This window comes from Zonotrichia albicollis, chromosome 5 (genome assembly GCF_047830755.1).
Source record: "Zonotrichia albicollis isolate bZonAlb1 chromosome 5, bZonAlb1.hap1, whole genome shotgun sequence".
NCBI lineage: Eukaryota > Metazoa > Chordata > Aves > Passeriformes > Passerellidae > Zonotrichia > Zonotrichia albicollis.
In genome coordinates, this window is record NC_133823.1 from 23,375,206 (window position 1) to 23,393,783 (window position 18,578).

At 47.0% G+C, this 18,578-nt stretch overlaps 1 protein-coding gene across 8 annotated transcripts in view; it reads left to right on the forward strand.

Moving 5' to 3' along the window:
* The window catches only part of LEF1 (lymphoid enhancer binding factor 1), a 71,580-nt gene that overhangs the window by 23,789 nt on the left and 29,213 nt on the right, over positions 1-18,578 (forward strand). For all 8 annotated transcript variants that reach the window (XM_074541051.1, XM_074541052.1, XM_074541053.1 and 5 more), the window contains one exon: positions 17,395-17,527. In XM_074541051.1, coding sequence (XP_074397152.1) covers positions 17,395-17,527 — 133 coding nt within the window. The remainder of the gene's footprint in view (positions 1-17,394; positions 17,528-18,578) is intronic.

Consider the following 18,578-nt stretch of genomic DNA (forward strand, 5'->3'; position numbering starts at 1 on the left):
TGGAAGATACACGAGGGGAGACCCATGCTTAGCACCTCTGAGTTTGTGCTCTGCAAAGTGTGCTTGTAGCTGCACATGCTGTCAGCACTGTCCTGCATGTGGCCTGTGCCCGGGGGAGGCAGGGGAGAGAAAGGTGCTGCTATTTTTGTTCCAGTGGTGGTTTATGATGGTTGTTTCATTGCCTAGATAGCTTACAGTGGGTGGCATTCACATCAGACACTACCCCACACCTGAAAAACAGAAAACAAACAAAAGCTGAGATAAGCGGTGCTTTAAGGAAGATCAAAAAGTTGCCTGCATGTTTCTTCTTCTTTGGGAAGCCTGCAGTACTACAGACAGATCAAATGCAGCTTTAGGTGTGTATTCATGGGACCTTGGTGGGCCCCATTTTCCCTCTCTAAAAATGGCAAATTAGTGACATTACTGAGAGGATATGACAAGTTTATGAATCACCCCATCAACACAGGAAAGAAGTATTCTCTGAAAAGATGATTTTTGACTCAAGTAGATGGTCAAATGTGGCCTCAGAAGTTGCTGGGACAGTGCAGTGCACGGTGGGGGACAGTAAAATGGCTATGTTTCAGGCTATAACCACACGAAACACACTTCTTGTTACTTTATCTCCCTGACAAACTTGCAATGGTGCACAGGGTACTTTGTGAGCCTGTTTTACTCTTGTTTCAGCTTGGTTGCGCTGGAGCAGCCCTTGCTGGTGCTCAGCATACACCTCTGTGTATTTCCAGCGCCGTTACCTCAGATGGGCTGAACCCTGCTGGCCGAATGAAAAGCGCAGCATTGCTGAGCTGTGCTCTCCTGCCAAAGGTTTATGTGCATCTTCACTTCACTTGCATAACTTGCATATGTAGGGGCTACTCTCTGCTGCTATTGCTATGCCACAAGTCAGCCTCTAAACTTAGCTCTGAGCCAAGACATCTTCCCCAAAGATGCACAGCGCTTCTTGTCACCGTCACTGCTGACAGGAGGGGGTTATATAATGCAGAGTTCCTCTTTCAGTGCTCTGCAGAGCCTGTGCTTGAGTTTTACCCTTCTCACTCGGTGCGTGGTGACCCCTGTGCCGGGGTGGGCAGCGGGTGCCTGGCACACACGGCTGCAGGAGCTGCCACTGGTGCTCCACAGGGCGCGGGGCTGACTCTTCTCCCATCTAAGCTAATTCCTGTGCCAGCTGGGCAATGGGGAGAGATTAATGACTGCCTTGGAAGCCAGTTTTCCAGCCTACTGGCCGGAGGGCAAGCATCATGATAGTTGTAGCAGCTGGTTTGGAGAGGAGGGAAATGAGGGGAAGATAAAATTGCACATCCAGAATGCCAGGGTAGCCTGTGTCCATGCTTTGATGTCTTCTCCCTCCACACCCTCCTGTGGGTTAAAAATGAAACTAGACTGCATTTATAATGGGTGTGTGAATATCTGTATTTAGCTGCTGCAAGCAGGCTCCTGGACTGAATCCTTGTATGTGGAGAAATACAGTTTGGCCAAATGCAGGAATGGGTGTTTTCTGTGCCCTCATTGTGGGTACACACGGACACATGTCATCTCATCAGTTCAGACATCAGAGCCTAACAAATTCTGACATACATATATGTGCTGGGTTATGAAAAGGGATAAAGGGAGATTAAATACCCTTTAATTCCTCCTTAATGGTCCTGAAGTGTGTAAGTCATGGTTAGGGCTGTGGGAAGAAGGCCCATTTGGGTCTGCAGTGAGGACACAGGCACACAGGTTTATTTCCAGTGAAATAAACAAATGTAGCTGCCTCTAAACCTCTGAAATTGATTTGCACATCCAGCGAAGCAGGGCTGAACATCCTCCCTCCAGTGCCCATTGCAGAGGGCAGGAGCTATCCTTGCACCTTCAGGAAGACCAGGACAAAAGATGGGGTTCCTCCTGAGTGGCAGATGGGGTTTGCACGTGGAGGCAGGTAGCTCAGAGGAATTGTTTTCCTCCTGTTACTGTGCAGCACTTCTGCATCCACTTTTGCATGGCGTGCTTTAATCAGCAGCCCTCCCCTCTTGGCCCCCGGGCCTTGAAATTCCACAAAACCCAATTAAGAGAGATGAGAGAGCTCTAGCATGTATACATATGAAATTTCAGAAGGCTGAAAAAGAGACTCTTAATACCATAAAGCCTGCCCTAAAGTAAAATTTGCATCAGAAATCTACATAGTTAACCCCGTGAGGAAGACAGTGTAGCTGAGTACAACTTTTTTCCCCCCCAGAGGGGTAACTTATCCAGGTCTGCTCGGTTTGGCATCAGCCTGCTTGCAGCTGAGGAGTGCTGCAGAGCAAGCCCTGTGCCTCGTATACAGCCTGCAGAGAGCATCAAGGAGTTGTAGCTCCCACTTCAGAGACTGTGCTGCCTTGTCCCAAACAGAGCAAAACAAAAAACCACCCCAGCCTGAGAAAATCATTCTCATTCAGCTCCTCTAGGTTGGCAACCAAAAGCAGACTGGGTGGATGAGGTGCTTGTGTAGACTCATTAAAGGAAGTATTCAAGACTGATCTAATTATCACTTACAGATTCAGCACATTCAGCCCAGGGTTCCAAGTATTTCATGCCTTACTAACCTGGTGCTACACTGGCTTGTTTAAATTGCCCACCATGAACTATCCTGAGAAAGACAGCCACCTTTAAAAGAATTACAAGCGAACAAAAAACCCTCAGCAAATCCACTCCTTTCTGTATGGCTTGAGTGTTGAGAGGGGAACTGGGGATAAAGCTTTATTCCCCTTCCATGCTTTTATCTATCTCTTTTGCTATCTTGTTTATGTAAGATACAAAATTTCTCCTCCTATTATCCTACTTACAGCTTAATCACATACTAATTGGGGACCTAACTTCCATTGCTCTGCCCTTTTTTGAGTCTCTGTATCCTCCCTAAGAACAGTGCGTAAGTACCCTCTTCAATTAAGAGAAATTAAACAAGGCTAAAAACTCTCATCTGAGGGCTTCACATGATTCCCTTAGTTGACAGCAGTGGGTTTGGCTGTAAAGTGGCTGAAATCTGGGGAGGACAGTGGTGGGTTCTGGGCAGTGTGCTGGGAACACAGGTAAGTATTTCCCTGCAAAAACACGAGGCCTCAAAGCTGCTTTTTTTATTACCTCCGGATTCTGCAAAGGGCTAGTTATCTCACGCTGCGAGCCAGCATGATCAAAGCCCCGGGAAAGGTCAGGCATTCCTCCAGGAGTGACACTCAGCTGCCTGCCGGCAGCGCTGCTCCAGCCCACAGCTCCCACAGCTCCCACAGCCCGGCCGTGGCACCGAACTGAAATCCTTTATCTTGTTAACGAGTGAACCTACAGATTAGCCAGCCCAGCCTTAGCTTGATGTGGAGAGCATGTAACACCTGGCCTGGGCCTTCTGAAGAGGAAAGGTGGTTGTTTTTAAAAAAAATAATGTTGTGGGGGAGGCGGCATTTCCTTCCTCTGACTTAGTGCGAGAGAGTTAATGCCGATAAAAGCTGTGCTCTGTCTGTGCTGCACCGAGGGGCTGCTGTCCTCATGTTCTCAGCTCCCAGTTCTGTGCAGTTGGTAGCAACGGTGAGTGCCAAAATCCTGGGCAGATGAGAAAGCATCTACAGTGTCTTCCAGTGAGAGGATATTGTTTTCTCACTGATGTGATAGATTTTTGATGGACTCTCTTTGATAGGCGGGCGTTCAGTTTCTCACTTTGAGCTGTTGTCCCCCACAAGCTGCTTGTGTGTGGACAGGGAGGTTTGGGAGGGCAAAGGGAAGGAAGAGGTGTTTGAGATGGGCAAATTCTGTCTGTCTCTGCTTCTGCACATGAGGTGCTGTAGTGTTGCATCTGTGCTAGTTCAGTGGCATGGGAGAAGTACATCCCCTGAGTAGGGGTGACAGGGATTCACCCCATGGCTCATGGTCCTGTCTCTGGCTGTCTGGAGGCTGACTGTCCTTGTCCTTGTTGGTTGGCAGAGGGTATTTGGCATCTTTGTCTTCAGGCGTGGATGCTGAAACTCTGAGAAAGGCAAGGGGGACTCTGCCTGTTTCATAGTGTGAGTAGTGAGATGGTGGAATTATGTTAACTGCCTGAAATTGGGGTAATTTTCAGTTTCAGATGAGGCTAAGGTATCCTTATTCTAGTTGTAGGATAGAAGTAAGAGGGACCATAATTTTTCTCCATCAGAAAAGGTACTTTTGCCATAAATTGGAAAAAAGTTTAATTTTTTAGAGCAGAGCACTTGATTCCTTGATTAAAAGGCTTAAATGAATGTCCCTTAATCTGTCTCCCAGCCTATTTCTTGAAAAAGGGGGCAGTAAAAATTTGCCTCATCTGCAGATAAATGTGGCAAACTGTGTGGCCAGCTGTGGACATGCGGCCTCTGGAGCAAACTCAAAATGTCTGTGTGCAGCAGGAGTGCCTGTGTCTCCTGCCTGACTGCCAGATGATCCTCAGATCATCCAACTAAAAACTCTGCTCCCTCTGCAGGGGAGAGGTGAGGGTCTGGTCCTTCACTCTGAAACGAAGACAGTGGGGAAGGAGTCTGCCTGGCCTGGTAGGAGCAGGGAGAAAAAAAACCCAAATAAAAAATTGTCTCCAGTATGTGTTTGCCAGCCTTGCCCACGTTGCTGCTGGGTGGCAGCTGGAGGGGTTGCTGGCTGGGAGCATTGCTGGCAGAGCTTGCCCAGCCCCAGTGCCAAGCCAGACTGGGCACTGCAGCAGCTCCAGGGTTTGCTGCCCCACGGCAGCCACTGTAGGATGGGCAGGTCTCATGCAGATCCCTTGTGTGTCCACACCAAAAAGGAAAAGGATTGAAGTTGCGTTGGGGCATCTGTGGCACTCTTGACCATTTTCCCTGTCAGCAGTGGAGGGGGGTGAGGGCCTGAGTGCTTCTCCAAGCTCTCCTGGTATGAGCTATTTTTCTGCCTGATAAATTGTTTAGTGGTGTTTTGCAGACTCTTAACACACTGTGTTTCTCCCAAGCACAGCCTTTATTGCAGTGAAAAGTAGCAAGGAGGGATGTAGTTATGATAAGAAATTGTCCATCCCAGCCTCTGCCATGCTTTGAGGGGGGAGTTAATGGCACAGGGGAAGACTAATTGAATGAAAAATCAAACTGTTGGTAATGACAGGGTGATGGTAAACTTTGGAAGTGTCTCTTTAAGGCAGTCGAGCATAACTCATATAATGTTGTTTGAGTTTAGTAGGATTGAAATATAATTGCAGGGTGACCCATTATTACTAGTGGGGCTCTATGTGCAGCTCTAAGCCCATCTGGAAGGGTGATTTACTGGAGGCTTGGGCAATCTGGCAATTTAGGCTCTTTTTTACGATGTTTAGACTTCTACCCATGTTATAAAGCACAGCCCAGGGCTTTTATGAGGACATAGATGCCTGCTGCACAAAGCTTCAGTTGTGGGCCGGGTGTATTATTTTTGTTTTTAAGAGTAATTTTTAAATTTTAAAGGCAGCTCTTGAATTTAAAAAAAAATTCAAGTCTAGCAGCAGGCAGAAATATCCTGTGCAGGATTTAAAAGGCATCACGTGTCTTGTGCATACCAGCAACCCTTTTTAAGCCCTGTGGCCAAGTGGGTGAAGAAGCTTAGTTGTAACAGACCAGGTTGTGTGGGGTGGGAAGAGGGAGTAGGTGAGCCCCAGGTTTCTTCCTGTCTCCCCCATCTCATGGGCTGCCACCTCAGCCACCAGAGTGTCTGCAGGTCAGTGCCCAGGACAGCCATGCACCTGCATGGGTAAGGCCTGAAAGCTGAAGGAAATGCCTGGTTTTGGGGAGCTTGACGGTGCTGTGCAGTTAAAGGAGCCAAGCATGGCCAGGAGGCCCAGGAAGCTTCCCAGGGGTGAGTACAGGGCAATGGAGCAGAGGCAGGGATGGGTGGTGCACAGGGCTGGTGAAGAGTTGGAGGATAGCCAATGCCACCAACACAGGGAAAGATGCATTTTCTTAGAATGATAAAATATCCTCAGCTGGAAGGGACCCACAAGGATCATCAAAGCCCAAGTCCTGGCCCTGCACATGACACCCCAAGAGTCACATCACATGCCTGAATTTGTGTCCAAACACTTCTTGAACTCTTGTCAGGCTGCTGCTGTGACCTCTTCTCTGGGGAGCCTGTCCCAGTGCCCAGTCACCCTCTGGGTGGGAAACCTTTTCCTGATATCCAGCCTAAACCTCCCCTGACACAGCTTTGCTTAGGGTCCTGAGGACTCCCTGGGTCACAAGCGTGTGTTGCAGTGGGGATAGGCAGCTGTTAGGGGATGATCTAATTCCAAAGCTGATGTAGGAGCATCTCTCCAGGGCTCCTTTGTTGGTTTCCCTCTGTGTCTGGAGGCAGGGCTGGCTGTGAGGTTACCATCTGCTTTTTGGGGAGTGGAAGAAAAACATTTCCTAAGCTGCCCTGGGAGAGATGCACATGGGCACAAAAGTGGGGTGCTCTATCTTATCTGGATATCCTTTTTCCACTCCACCTGCAAACAGGCAGCTTGCACAGGTCTGTTATAATTACAGTCCTCCCCTTACCTCAGTCATCTCCCACCATCAGCCCATAGCTGGGAGGCATCAGTCTGGATTTTTTTATGTCTTTTAAGATGCCATTTGGCAAACAAGACTAAAAATAATGAGCATTTAGTATTTATGTCAGTGGCTCAGCATCCAGCTGTGTTATGTGGTAGGTTTATTGCTCCTCCTTATTTCAAGAGTCCAAACGAAACATTCAGCATCAATGGTTTGGGCCAAAACAAGTGTTTCCAGCCCTGCTTCTTTGAGCCCATGCCTTGTTTGGGTCATTCATTGCTCGTCCTTAGCTGTCTGCTGTGATTTTTGTATTTTTAGCGACATAAAAATGTAATTTTACAGCATGTTTTTGTGTCTCATTGATGCGACAAACCCTCATGGGAATGATCTATAAAATTAAGTTAGTAGCTTTTCAGCACTTTTGTTTGTACTGAAATCATCTTGCACAATGTGGTAGAGAAGTAATTCCTGTTGTGACCTTCTACTGATGGTTCAAATAACCTGTCTAAGAGACATCCTGTTTCTGGAGGGCCCTATTGCTTTAATTCCTGTTAAAATTGGTTTTGTCTTCTGTGGAACAGTGCTGCCGAAATTAAGTACTTGCAAATGCGTTTTACCTCCAGATAAACGTTGCAGTTTGCATTTTCAATCCCAGTGAAGCTTTAGCAGACTGCTTCTTTTGGCCTAATCATTTGTACATTTTTAGGGATTTTTTTTTTTTTTTAGTTAAAAATGAATATTTTATTTTAAGCCTTTGGACCATCTTGCCCACATCCAGTGATGGATGTCTAATGAGATGACTTTTTGCCTCCACTAAATGGTTATATTGTTTGCACTGATGTATGCTAAGACTTGATGCATTAAATCTTTGGTCATTAGCCGATGCCATTAGCAGAAAAGTCCAAATCACTTAGAGCTGGGACTTAAGACTTTTCATTAAAACCTGAATTTGCATGTTATTGGATAAATCTGTTAATACGGTTTAGCCGGACTCAAGGAAGTTAGTTGAAAACTTTTTACAGTGCGTACTCGGGGTCAGTGATGCCTGAGAGCCTCGAATTTGGAGAAGATGCCCCCTCTGAGGGCATGGATGCAGCAGCCCCTGCATCCATCCCACCAGCATTGCCCGCCCCCACCACCCGTGGTGCTGTGCATGCATCCTCAGCTGTCAGCACTGCGCTTCATGTTGGGCTCAGGTCTGCTCCAGTGCTGCCAGAAAAGCCCCCTGAAGGAGCTAAAATCCCAGCAGCAGGATCTCCTCACCTCATGGCTAATTGGTGCAGCCACCTTGGAGCCAGAGGGGGTTTGGCCTCGGCACTGGTTTCCCTGCAGGAGTCTTCAAGCAGCACCAGTGTGGTGGGGAACAGGGCTTGCCAGGAGCAAAGGCCAGCTGAGAGGAGTCACTGATGTCATCAAGTTTGTCACTCCTCTACCATCACATCCATTCCTATATTTTTTTCTTTTTGTCCTCAGTTTTTTAGAGGGTGGATGAGGCAAGGGCACTTCCAAAAACATCAGTCAGGTTGGGCAGCTTGACCAGCCCAGTGATCTCTGCTTTGCTAGAAGTAAGAAGATGCTGCCTAGTCAACCTCTAAGTTGCAGACTTAGCCATGGTAGACAGAGGTTTTGAAAATGTAAAGGTGTTCTGGGTGCTCGGACAGGTGTCGAGCCCTTGTCCTTACCTCCTATGTGACAGAACTAAGATGTTTTCCCAATACATGTCATACTCTTGCATTTTCTTAATCGAGAACATCTCTATTCAGTGCACCTTGAAAGCTGCAGCTCAGAGAGAAGTTGACCCATTTCTCAGTTTTCTGGGCCTCTGATAGTCTTTGTTATGACACATGGTGTGGGATAGGCTGTAACATAGACTTAATATAAATACATTTAAGAGAGGTCCTATTTCAAGCACTTTTGATCCACTGTGTGTGCAGTGTCGAAAGGCATCTTCCTGTCACCAGGGTGCAGGATGGATTTTTTTCTTGGTTCCCCCCAGGAGCCTGGGTCTGTATCCTGTGGGACTTGAGGAGGCTGATGAGGAAAAGTCATCCCATCCTGTGACGCACATTGTCTGCCACAACAGAAATGCTGGGCTTCAGAGGTTGTTGTGGGACAACCTGCTTTCACACAGCACTCGTGTGCTTATGTGGCAGATGGAGTTTTACTGAGCCATTTCCAAGGTTTGAACACATTGAAGAAGGTTTGAAGCACATCCCTCTGCCTGTGAGAGAAGCACATGATCTTGTGGGTCTGAGTATGCTGGAGAAAATGCCAAAGTTGTTGTGAGCAGGGATCCTGATAACCTCGAGGCAAGCAAAACAAACTCATGTCTTTGTCTTAACTCAGCAGACAGCTCTGGTGACAGAAACCAGAGCAGCTTTGTCCCCAGGAAACAGCTGAAGATGGCACAAGAGGTGACACCAGGATAGACTCCAGCCCCCTTCCCCCCACTCAGAACCCCTGGGGGTCCCTGGTCACATTCCACTGCTCCCCCCTGGCAAGCTGCTGGGCTCTGGGCACTGGCTCCTCTGATGTCCAGTGGGCTTTCTCTGGTGGCTTAGGACAATTGTCCTTATTGTCCAAGCAAGTAATAAGCCAGAACCCTAACCCAACCCAGGGGCTCAAGCTTGAGTTTGTTAAAACATTGCTGGGCCTCTGTTCTCTTTAGCCACTAATGAACTGAAAGTGTTCTGGACAGGTCAGGAGACAATGGGGAAAACATCCTTCCAGCTGATGGAATTGCTTGAATGTGAAAAAGATGCACTAGGCTAAAGAAGGGATACTGTGCAGGGTAAAGGCCCATGGCTGTGTCACCATCCAGAGCATTTGTCGTGGCAGCAGTCCCATTTTCCAGGTTTTTGGGGGTGCTGAGAGACTCCTGGGGTTGAGTGTGTGATTTCATGATACAGGTTCCTGCTTGTTGGGTGTGGGGCTCGTCTTTACATCAGGAAAAAGATAGGCTGTTCAGGATGGCCAAAGTTAAAGGACCTTCTTGCTTAAAAGTAATCAGAGCTTAAAACAAGCATTGGCTGTCAAATTGTGTGGAGTGTTTGCTGGTAGCTGATCTCCATCTAAGAGAACTCATTGCTGAGTTTAGAGAGTGAAATAAGACATTGCAAAATATTGTAAAAGGAAAAGTCTTTTCTGTGAGCATGTGGCTTTTCTGCTAATTAAATACCCTATCAGTGATATTTCCCAAACCAATGGGCTGTGTAAAACTGGGTGTAATCTCTCTATATGTGAACTCACAGTGCACAAATTGACCGGGCTTGTCCTCCCCTGATCAGAGCCTTACAAGACCTGCCTGCTCCCCACACGGTTCACCAGCACTCCAGGTCTCCTGACAGCCTTCCTGAGCCAGCAAGAACAAACAAATTAAGAAGTCATGGGAGAGAAGAAAATGGAGATAGCAGGGGATTTCTAATCAAGCTATTTTAATACTGGGTGTGCTTTAATCACTTACTTAATGGCAGTGCTTAATGAACACTTGAAATAAAGCATGTTTCTGTCAGATATTCAACACCCCTGTTTTTAAAGCTGTCTTGAGGGAACTCAAATGCTTATTACAACTTTTCAGAAAAAAAAAAAATCACAGTTGTGCTATATTAATTTCCAAGATTGAAGGGGAGGGAGGGATGAAAAAGTTGGAAAAAGACAAAAATGTAGACATGCCAGTAGTGTTGCAATTAACCTGAATTTAGTGACTGATTATAATCCATCTATCCAGCTAGATCCTTATTCTAGGCTTTGTCAAATCACATTTACACTTTCTTTTGCAATGCTCCCCTGGCTATTGCACTGAATTTTTTCTTGCACATCAACCCTTTGGGCTACAGGCAGAGCAGTTTTCTCCAGTTCCTCTTGCCCATCCTTGAGTGCTTCCTGCACTTTCAGCCGAGACGCCCCTTTGCTTCAGGTGCTGATCCTTGTGCCTGTGGACTGTGCCATGGTCCTGTGGGCCATGAAGCTGCCTTTCCTGTGCATTGCAGACACAGCTCCTGGACTTCCCAAAAAGGAAAGTGGTGTGAGCAACTGGAAGAAGGTCACAAACTTTTCCTGCTCCCAGATAACCATGGGAAGCTCTAGCAAGCATCCTGGGTACCTCCTTTGCCAGCTGCTGATGTACTCGCAACTTCTCTCCAACTTCTGAGGGCTCCTGGCACGCTCTGGCTCTGGGTTCATGATGAAGTGTGTCCTTGGGAGATGGGGAAACTTTCAATAACTGATTTAGGTAACTTTCTTGTTCAGCCCTTTCCTGATTCCCAGAACTAAGTGCAACTTAGTTCCACGGTGAAGAGTTGAATAGAGTACATGTGGAAAAGAAGGACTTTTTTTCTGACCTCGTCAAGCCATCAGTCTGCCCCCTGAAATGTGTGGTTTTGATTTTCGTTTTGTTCTGAGTAAGTGTTAGCAGTTGTGAAGCTGAAAGTTTCACATCAGCATCGATGGCAGCTTTTCACTGCACCTCCTTAAAATGGCGAGTCCCTGGGGTGTCCCCCCTGCTGTTGGTAAGCATGAAAGGTCAGTGAGATAAATGGCCTCCTGCTGCCCAGTTGTGAAGCAGGGTTAAAAGACTGCACCTTTTTTATTTGTCTTTCATAAATCACAGTATTCCTAAGCCCCTGTTTCCTGTGAGCAGTGTGTTCCCGCGGGTGTGCTTTCCTATCCCTGTTCCTTATAGCTCCAGGTGAGACTAAAAGCAATGCTGCAAGCCACCCCCAACCATAGCCATTCTGGCATTTTCCCAACTGCACTGTCCAAGGATTGGAGAAGGTTTTGAAAATTAAGCATAAAATTATCTCTGCTGTCAAGAGCCTAGAAAGAAGCTGCTATTGGACATAAAACTCTTTTCTCTGAACAATGGTTTAGGGACAGGGGAGTAACCTGAGCTCTCTATATATTGACCTTGCTGCATCTTTGAGAAGTTGTCAATGAAAAGAGATTGTACAATTGCTCCCAGGGAGGTGGCAGATTGTGATTGCTATTACTGCTGGTGCTGATGAGCTTGTTTCCTCTACTGGTAACTAGTTTTGGCCAATAACTAGTTACCTCCTCCTTTTCCACCACTGGTAGTTTGCTGCAGCCTGTCCATGATGAACCCAGACGTGGGCCTGGTTTTGACATTGCTCCAAAATAACATTCTTCTTGATCTTGCATTTTTATTGCAACAGCTGGTGGGCAAAGGCATAAATACAGAGTTAGTTTAGCCATTAAAATGCTGTTGGTATTTTGACCAGACAGCTCTAACTGCTGTCTTCTGAGTTTGCTGAAACCTTCAGCCAAAGGATTTTAGGGCTCCAGAAATGAGAATAGGGTAAAGAAGGGATGATTTTTTTCTTGTGTCTTTAGATCAAGGTAGCCTCAAATTCTCTCACAATAACAGGACCATTTAGTCCTTTTATTTTGAGGTACTGCAGTAGCAGTAGTGGAAGGTTTTGGTGGTGGGTCTCTTTTTTAAGGAGCTATCTGTTGTGTTTTTCCCCTAAACTTAATGCTTGCTATCAAAAGGTTGAAGCTGTTTCTTCACATGACCCCCTCTTTCAGGAGGGAAAGGGAATGCATGCATTTATTCATCCTTAAGTTGGTTTGTTTTTTGGGGTTTTTTTTGTTGACTTATTTTAGTCTTAATTGAGAAGACCATCTGCTAGTATCTGTAACTAATGCATAACTTACTGACAGAATAGGAAGAGTAGACAGGCTGGGGCCTTTTTTTTGGCTTTTTAGAAGCAACTTCATGTTTAAAGAAAAGAGGAAAAATAAAAACCAACCCAGCATCTCTTTGGACGTTGACGAGGGACACTCGGGTCTTGTGTGCAGAGCCTTGCTTGCCTCATGGTTCTCTGCAAGCTCCCTGCCTGCCTGCGACCTCCTTTGTAGATGTGTGTCCTTTGAAGGGTCATTAATTTAATATCTTTCTCTGTGCAGCAGCTGGAACAAATGGTGGCCCCAGCTCCAGCAGGAGCTCCCAGCTGCCTGCCTCGCCCAGCGCTGACCTACAGGCATTTTTGCCGTGGCTGTCTCAGGCTTTTTATAGTTTTTGCACACTTGTTGCATATAAGATACCTTACAGGTGTGGGCCTTCAATGAAACATTAGCTGGCTGTTTGGGCAGGGCTCGAGGTTTGTTTTTTTCTGGACTCTTGCTTTTCTTCAGAAGCATTTCAAAAATGAGGGAAAACTTACTGGGTTCAGACTGAATTTGTGCCGCAGCATTTCACCATGAACTCACTAGAGATTAATCTAAAGTGTCTCACAGTGTGCTCCTCGGATGAGAGGGCAGGCACATGTCTGAAATGGTGAGTGGCTCTGTGAGTGCAGGTGCAGCACTGCCAGTGCGGGGCACTCGCAGGGATCACCCAACCATGTGGCAGCAGCTGTGCCAGTGTCGCAGCCAGGGGATTTCTCACTCTGCTCCTTGCCCTGGCCAAAATTCCTGAGTTAAGTTCAAGCTTTACCACTTGCAGACTGAGATTGCTGTTTGCAAGGAAAGTGTTTGCTGTTGTGCTGACCTGTTCCTGAGTTACTTTAACTCAGCAATAGCTTTAAACAGGTGTCTGGTGCATAGCAAAGCTCCTGCTGGGATAGTGCTGACCGCTGGGTCAGGGCCCTCTTCCCTGCAAGCTCTTACCCTTTGCCCACCAACATTGTACTGGGGATTTTGGGGTTTTATTTCGGGTCAGTCATAAAACTGAATAGCAGTTTCATCTTAGCCCTAACTGGCCAAATAATTTGGTTCCTGCTGTTTCCAGTACAGTTGTGTCCTTCAGGGGACTGTCCCCTGCCTGCACTGCCTCAGTTCAGCCTGAGAGCACATGCTTGGGAGAAATAAAAGATGCCGACTGGGAAGGCCAAGCTGATGAGGAAAAGTGCCCCAGGGAGGGCTGCACAGAGGCCAGCTCCCAAAGGATGCTGGTGTGGTCTGGGTGCAAGACTGTGCTCTGGGACTGGATCCCTGGTAGCCATGTGGTCTTTGAGAAGGAGACCACTGAGGCTGAGTCACTCAGGAGTGTTCCTTTGAGCTGAGTGCTGTGAGGCACAGCTGTGTGTCCCTAGGCTAACAGAAATAGGCTGTCCCTTTGCCATTAGCCTTTAGTGTTTGTAACAGGTAACACATGCATGATAAGGTGTCCTAAAACAGAACAGGAGGTCTTCAGGTTGTAAAAAACAGGTGCTCATTTTTTGTAATTTACTTTTTCCAAACTGCATATCTTGTGCTGTGCTGTATGTCCCATTTCCCTTACTTTCCAGGTCATGTGAAGAGCCTTAGGTAAAGAGAATGGAACTCCACTGGTGTGGTAATGCACCATTTATGTGGCATTAGAGCTGTGCTAGGGGCAGCTTCAACAAACGTTCAGCTTCTCCAGATTGTCTTGGAAATGAGAATAGAAATGGAAACTTAATCCTCATTCACTTTATTGTGGTTTTAGAAGCTGCTTGAGTACCTACTTGCACCAAAATGCTATGTTTTGGTGGGTGGATGAAGTATAATTTCTGTACTGAAATACCAAAGAATCTCATGTAGGACAGTGCATAATTATGTAATTGTCTCATTGAAGGCATGTGGACTGATTGGGTTTTGCAGATTTTCAGGCTGTGCTGAGGAGAAAAGAAAAGATATTCTGTGGACAATGACCGAATTAGATATAAATGTCACCAGTGTGCCAGGGAGAGCTGGTTGTGGGCTTGGTCAGCAGGTGCCCAGCAAGCCATGGTGAATGGAGTTCCCCCTGCATGGAGGTCATGTTGCCCAAGACTGAATCTCTGTCAGTCTCTCAAGTCTTTCTGCAGCTGTGTGCATTGTCTTTGGAGGACTTGGGGAGACAAATGTAGTAGGGATGCCATGTTTGTGGGAAGAGGCATCCTGGGTAAAGCCTGGGAAGCAGTAGAAGCAGCCTCATCAACACTGTTTTGTACCTCAGTGTGAGGTAGGATTTGGCCATGGCTCACAGCCCTGGAAAGCAGCAGTGCCCGCTGGGAGTAGTAGATGGTGGAAGGGGCTTTGGCAACATCCCCAGTCCAGGTGTCCCCAGGGGAGAGGGTGCGGGGCGGTGTCTGTGGCCTGGATGGGGTGCCTGGGGCCAATCCCTTACTGCAGCAGGGGATGGGAGGGTTGAGAGGGTGGCAAGAGGGGCATTCAGGTGTCTGCATATGAGGTCTTGGTCTCCTGCCCTGAACCCTCTCTGTGAGGAAGGCCCACGTAACCCATCTGGGTTGCCTTGTAGGGCAGCTGCCATGGCAGAACCATTTCAAGTCCATAGAGCTTTTGGAAAATATGTCATCAGGCCTTTCTCCTCCTGGTTTCATCGTGCATGTGTCACCCTGTGTGTCCTCCTGCTGTCGATCGCTGTGGCCATCTCGGAGAGGCTCAGCCTGTGCCCAGTGAGCCCCCATCTATTGTCTCGCTGGGGCAACCAGCAGGATTTAGCTGCCAGAGATCCCCGGGTCTTCCCAAAGCAGTGTGGGGCAGGCAGGCTGGAAGCTTTGCATTATTGCTATTTTTATTGTTACTTTTTTCCCCTCCCAATTTCTGGCTCTGCAGACCCCCAAATGCTCTTAATGGAGATATGGCCCGTTTATATGTTAATTTTAAGCCCGCTGACAAGCGGTTTGCTTTTCTCCTGACTTCTCACGGTTCCTTTGCCCGTTGAAAGCCGCTGCCATGGGCTTAGAGGATAAGGTGCCGAGAATTAGAAAATAAAATAAAATCTGCAGGATGCTGGAGAGCTAGGGGGTACAGGGATTGGCATGCTCCAAGTATAAATGGGTGATTTCTGAAAGCAAGGAACCCTGATACCAGGGGCATGCATGACAATTACATCCAGTACAATACAAAATGTTAATTACTAAATTTTGAGAAATTAATGCTGATTAGCAGCTCTGTGTGTGTGTGACCTAAATACATCTATTGCTTATCTTTATTCATAATATACAGTTTATTGTTGATAAAGTAATGGCTGAATGGTGGGCTGGCCCACGAGTCTCATAGCTAAAGACTGAGGCCCGATTTGTAAATCATCTGAAATTTGTTGGCATCTGTTTTTTGTGGAATTTATACGGATGGGGAAGATGAATAGCAGTCTGAGCTATCCCCTTTACAACTCAACTCATAGATATTATTGAGAATTCATATTGCTTTTATTATTTGGTCACAAAAATGGACCTAATGCTTGTTGGCTTTAAAACACCTACTAGCGCTGCTTTCTCTCTCCATCTTGCAAAATATAAGACAAGGCCGAAGCTTAAATTAAAATCCTCAGGTTCTTATCTCTTTCCCACAGGAAAGCAAATCTGTGTTGAAAACCGTAAAATTAAGAGGAGAGCAAGGATAGCATAATTTAGCAAAAATTCATGGCACCAGATTCTGAGCTATATGACTGGAGGGATAGGTCAGACATTAAGAAGATACTGCCTGCTAATGCAAGTTCCTTAAGGTGGTGCTCTGGAAACAAGGAAAGCAGAAAATGCTGCACTGGTTCCCGTTTGCTTCCTTTCCTCTACTCCTACCAGCCTTAACAATAAATTGAGTTGTCCATTTAATAACCCATCTGCTTCCATAAGTCCAGAAAAATCATGGACTTGTGCATGGAGCTATATCTTAATGTCTGCTTTGTGCCAGAATTTCAATAGTGAACTCAATGAAAATTAATTTCATTCGCCCCTTAAATTATTTTTCTTTTTTAATTCCTTTTGTTTGACAGGCTGTCCTTGCTGTCAGTGTGTCTGTCTGAAGGATAGCTTTATTTTTGGGGGGGGGATTTTATTAAAAGCCTGTTTGTTCTATAATTTTTTTGTGCTAAGGGGCAAGGTAGAGTGGCAGGGCACAAATGAGGAGTTCCTGTTACATGCTGGCATCATCACTGTGGCTCGTCTCACTGTGGAAAAAGCAACTTGAGTTTTAAGCAGCATTAATAATGCAGGATTTCATTGGGATAGAGGAGTTCCGTTGTCTTGCAACCTTAATCTTAGGGAGTAATTTTGGACAGCATCCTTCTGTCATGCTGCCTGCCTCCTCCCATGTGCCTCTGAGCTCTGGGAAGTGCTGGTGGGAAGTGTGCATCTTGCCCTGCAAGGACATCACCTTATGGCACCCTTTTCAGGACCGTTGTGGGCGTTTGTAGCACTTTGAGTTCTCCTTGATAGAGTCAGCAGCCTCCCAGCTGTTCCTTGCACTCCTGTGCCTCCCCTCTAACTGACCCTCTTGAGAGGCCACTGCCAACTGCTCCTATATGAAATCGGCCTTCTAAGGGTGACCCTTTAGTTACCCACTAGACAGACAAGAGTTTTCAACCAGACTTTGTAAAACTGCAAGGGACAAACTTGCCATTCCGCTGATGATGGCAGGGGTTTGTCCCAGCTGTGCCATGCCATGGCCATGCAGGAAGAGCAGTGGGAAGGAAGAGGGAAGCTGATGAAGCTTTTAAGGCTGGAGATATGGCAAACCTGCACTTTAAGCCTTCTCTTTTTAAATGCTGTTCCCGTAACCAAAGGGTTTCTCCAGCCCTGCTGCTGACTCTGCTGTCCTTGGTGCACAGTGCCTGCCTGCCCAGCACATTGCTCCTTGTGCCCTGCAGCTCTCCATTTGCCGTTTCCGCAGCCCTGTCTCAATGGCTCCCAAATGCCTTTCTTCCTGCTCCCGGCCCCCACCCATTTCCCTGCATTTCCTCAATATCTGCATCCCTCTTTGGGTGCCAGTGGTTTGAGGATGCCGATTCTGGCAGCAAACCTGCTTTCCATCCACTAGCCCCAGTGTCACGTCTGTCCATCTGTTTCCCCCGCTTTAGTCATGCAAATATTTAAAAATAGCATTTTGGAAATGTTGGGTGGTAGGGTTTTTTTTCAAAGCAGAAGCCTCCCCTCGCTAACACAATTTAATTTTTGTTCTTCTCTTGCAGTCCAACAAGGTGCCCGTGGTACAGCCTTCTCATGCGGTTCACCCCCTCACCCCTCTTATCACCTACAGCGATGAGCACTTTTCCCCGGGGTCACACCCATCTCATGTCCCCTCTGATGTCAGCTCCAAACAAGGTGAGCCCATCCTTTCCAGCACAGTGGGGATGCAGGGTGGCCCTGGTGCCCTTTGTGCTGCTGACAGAACCAATATTACCAATTTGTAATATTTTAGAGGGAGGCTTCCAGTTGCATATGCCCACTTTCAGACATGGTAATTCTGTCGTTATGCTGATGCTTAACTTGGTTGCTTAAATGCTTAATCCATCTAATGTGATAATTTGGGTTTGCTTTTCTCATCAAAGTCTTTCAAAATCTCAGTAAATAGCAGCCAGTCTTCACCATCTCCTGTGGTGCCCAAGGCTTGCAGCATGCAAATACAGAAAGGGCAACCCTCCCTCACCTTCTTGAAAACAGGGGACAAGTGCTTAAGTAGTGGTGCTACTGAAACCTTTCCTTTCACTTTATTTTATGTCCTTGTATTCTGGCTGTCCATATGTCAGTTAGCATAATCAAAGCATGGCCCATAAAACTAGTTTTGAACCTGTGCGAGTAAAAACTTTACAAATCCAACATTTTTTAACCTTCTTCTGGTGGGTGCCTTCTACAGAAAGCATATTTTTAGATGTCTGAGTCATGGATGTCAGTTTTCTCTGCATCTCTAGGACCCCTTAAGGCAAACACAAAAGCCTCCTAGATGCACATCTGGGAATGTCAGACCAGCCCTGCTCAGGGTCAGTCTGCAGGCCCCCAGGGAAGAGGGGACAGTCTCCAAGGTGTCAGTCCCAGCCTGTGCCAAGAGTTGATGCCCTATACCCAGGAGAACACAAGGGATTCCTGGGAAGGGTGTGCTTGCTTTCAATGGGTTGCAGGAGCTGGGGAGGGATGTGATGGAAGCTGGGGAGGTGGAAGGGGATGGCCATGGCCATCATGGGTCTGACCCAGGGTTTGGTAAGAACCTGAGCACAAAAAGCCTGCATGGGAGAGCTGGTGGTGAGCAGGGAAGGAGAGAGAGCAGAGGCTTTACAAAGGCATTCACTGTAGTCTGGGCATCTCTGCATGGGCAGGAAGCCTGTCAGTGCCACAGCTGGTCCAGGAGGGTGCCTCTCCCTGCTTCTCTCTGCGCTTG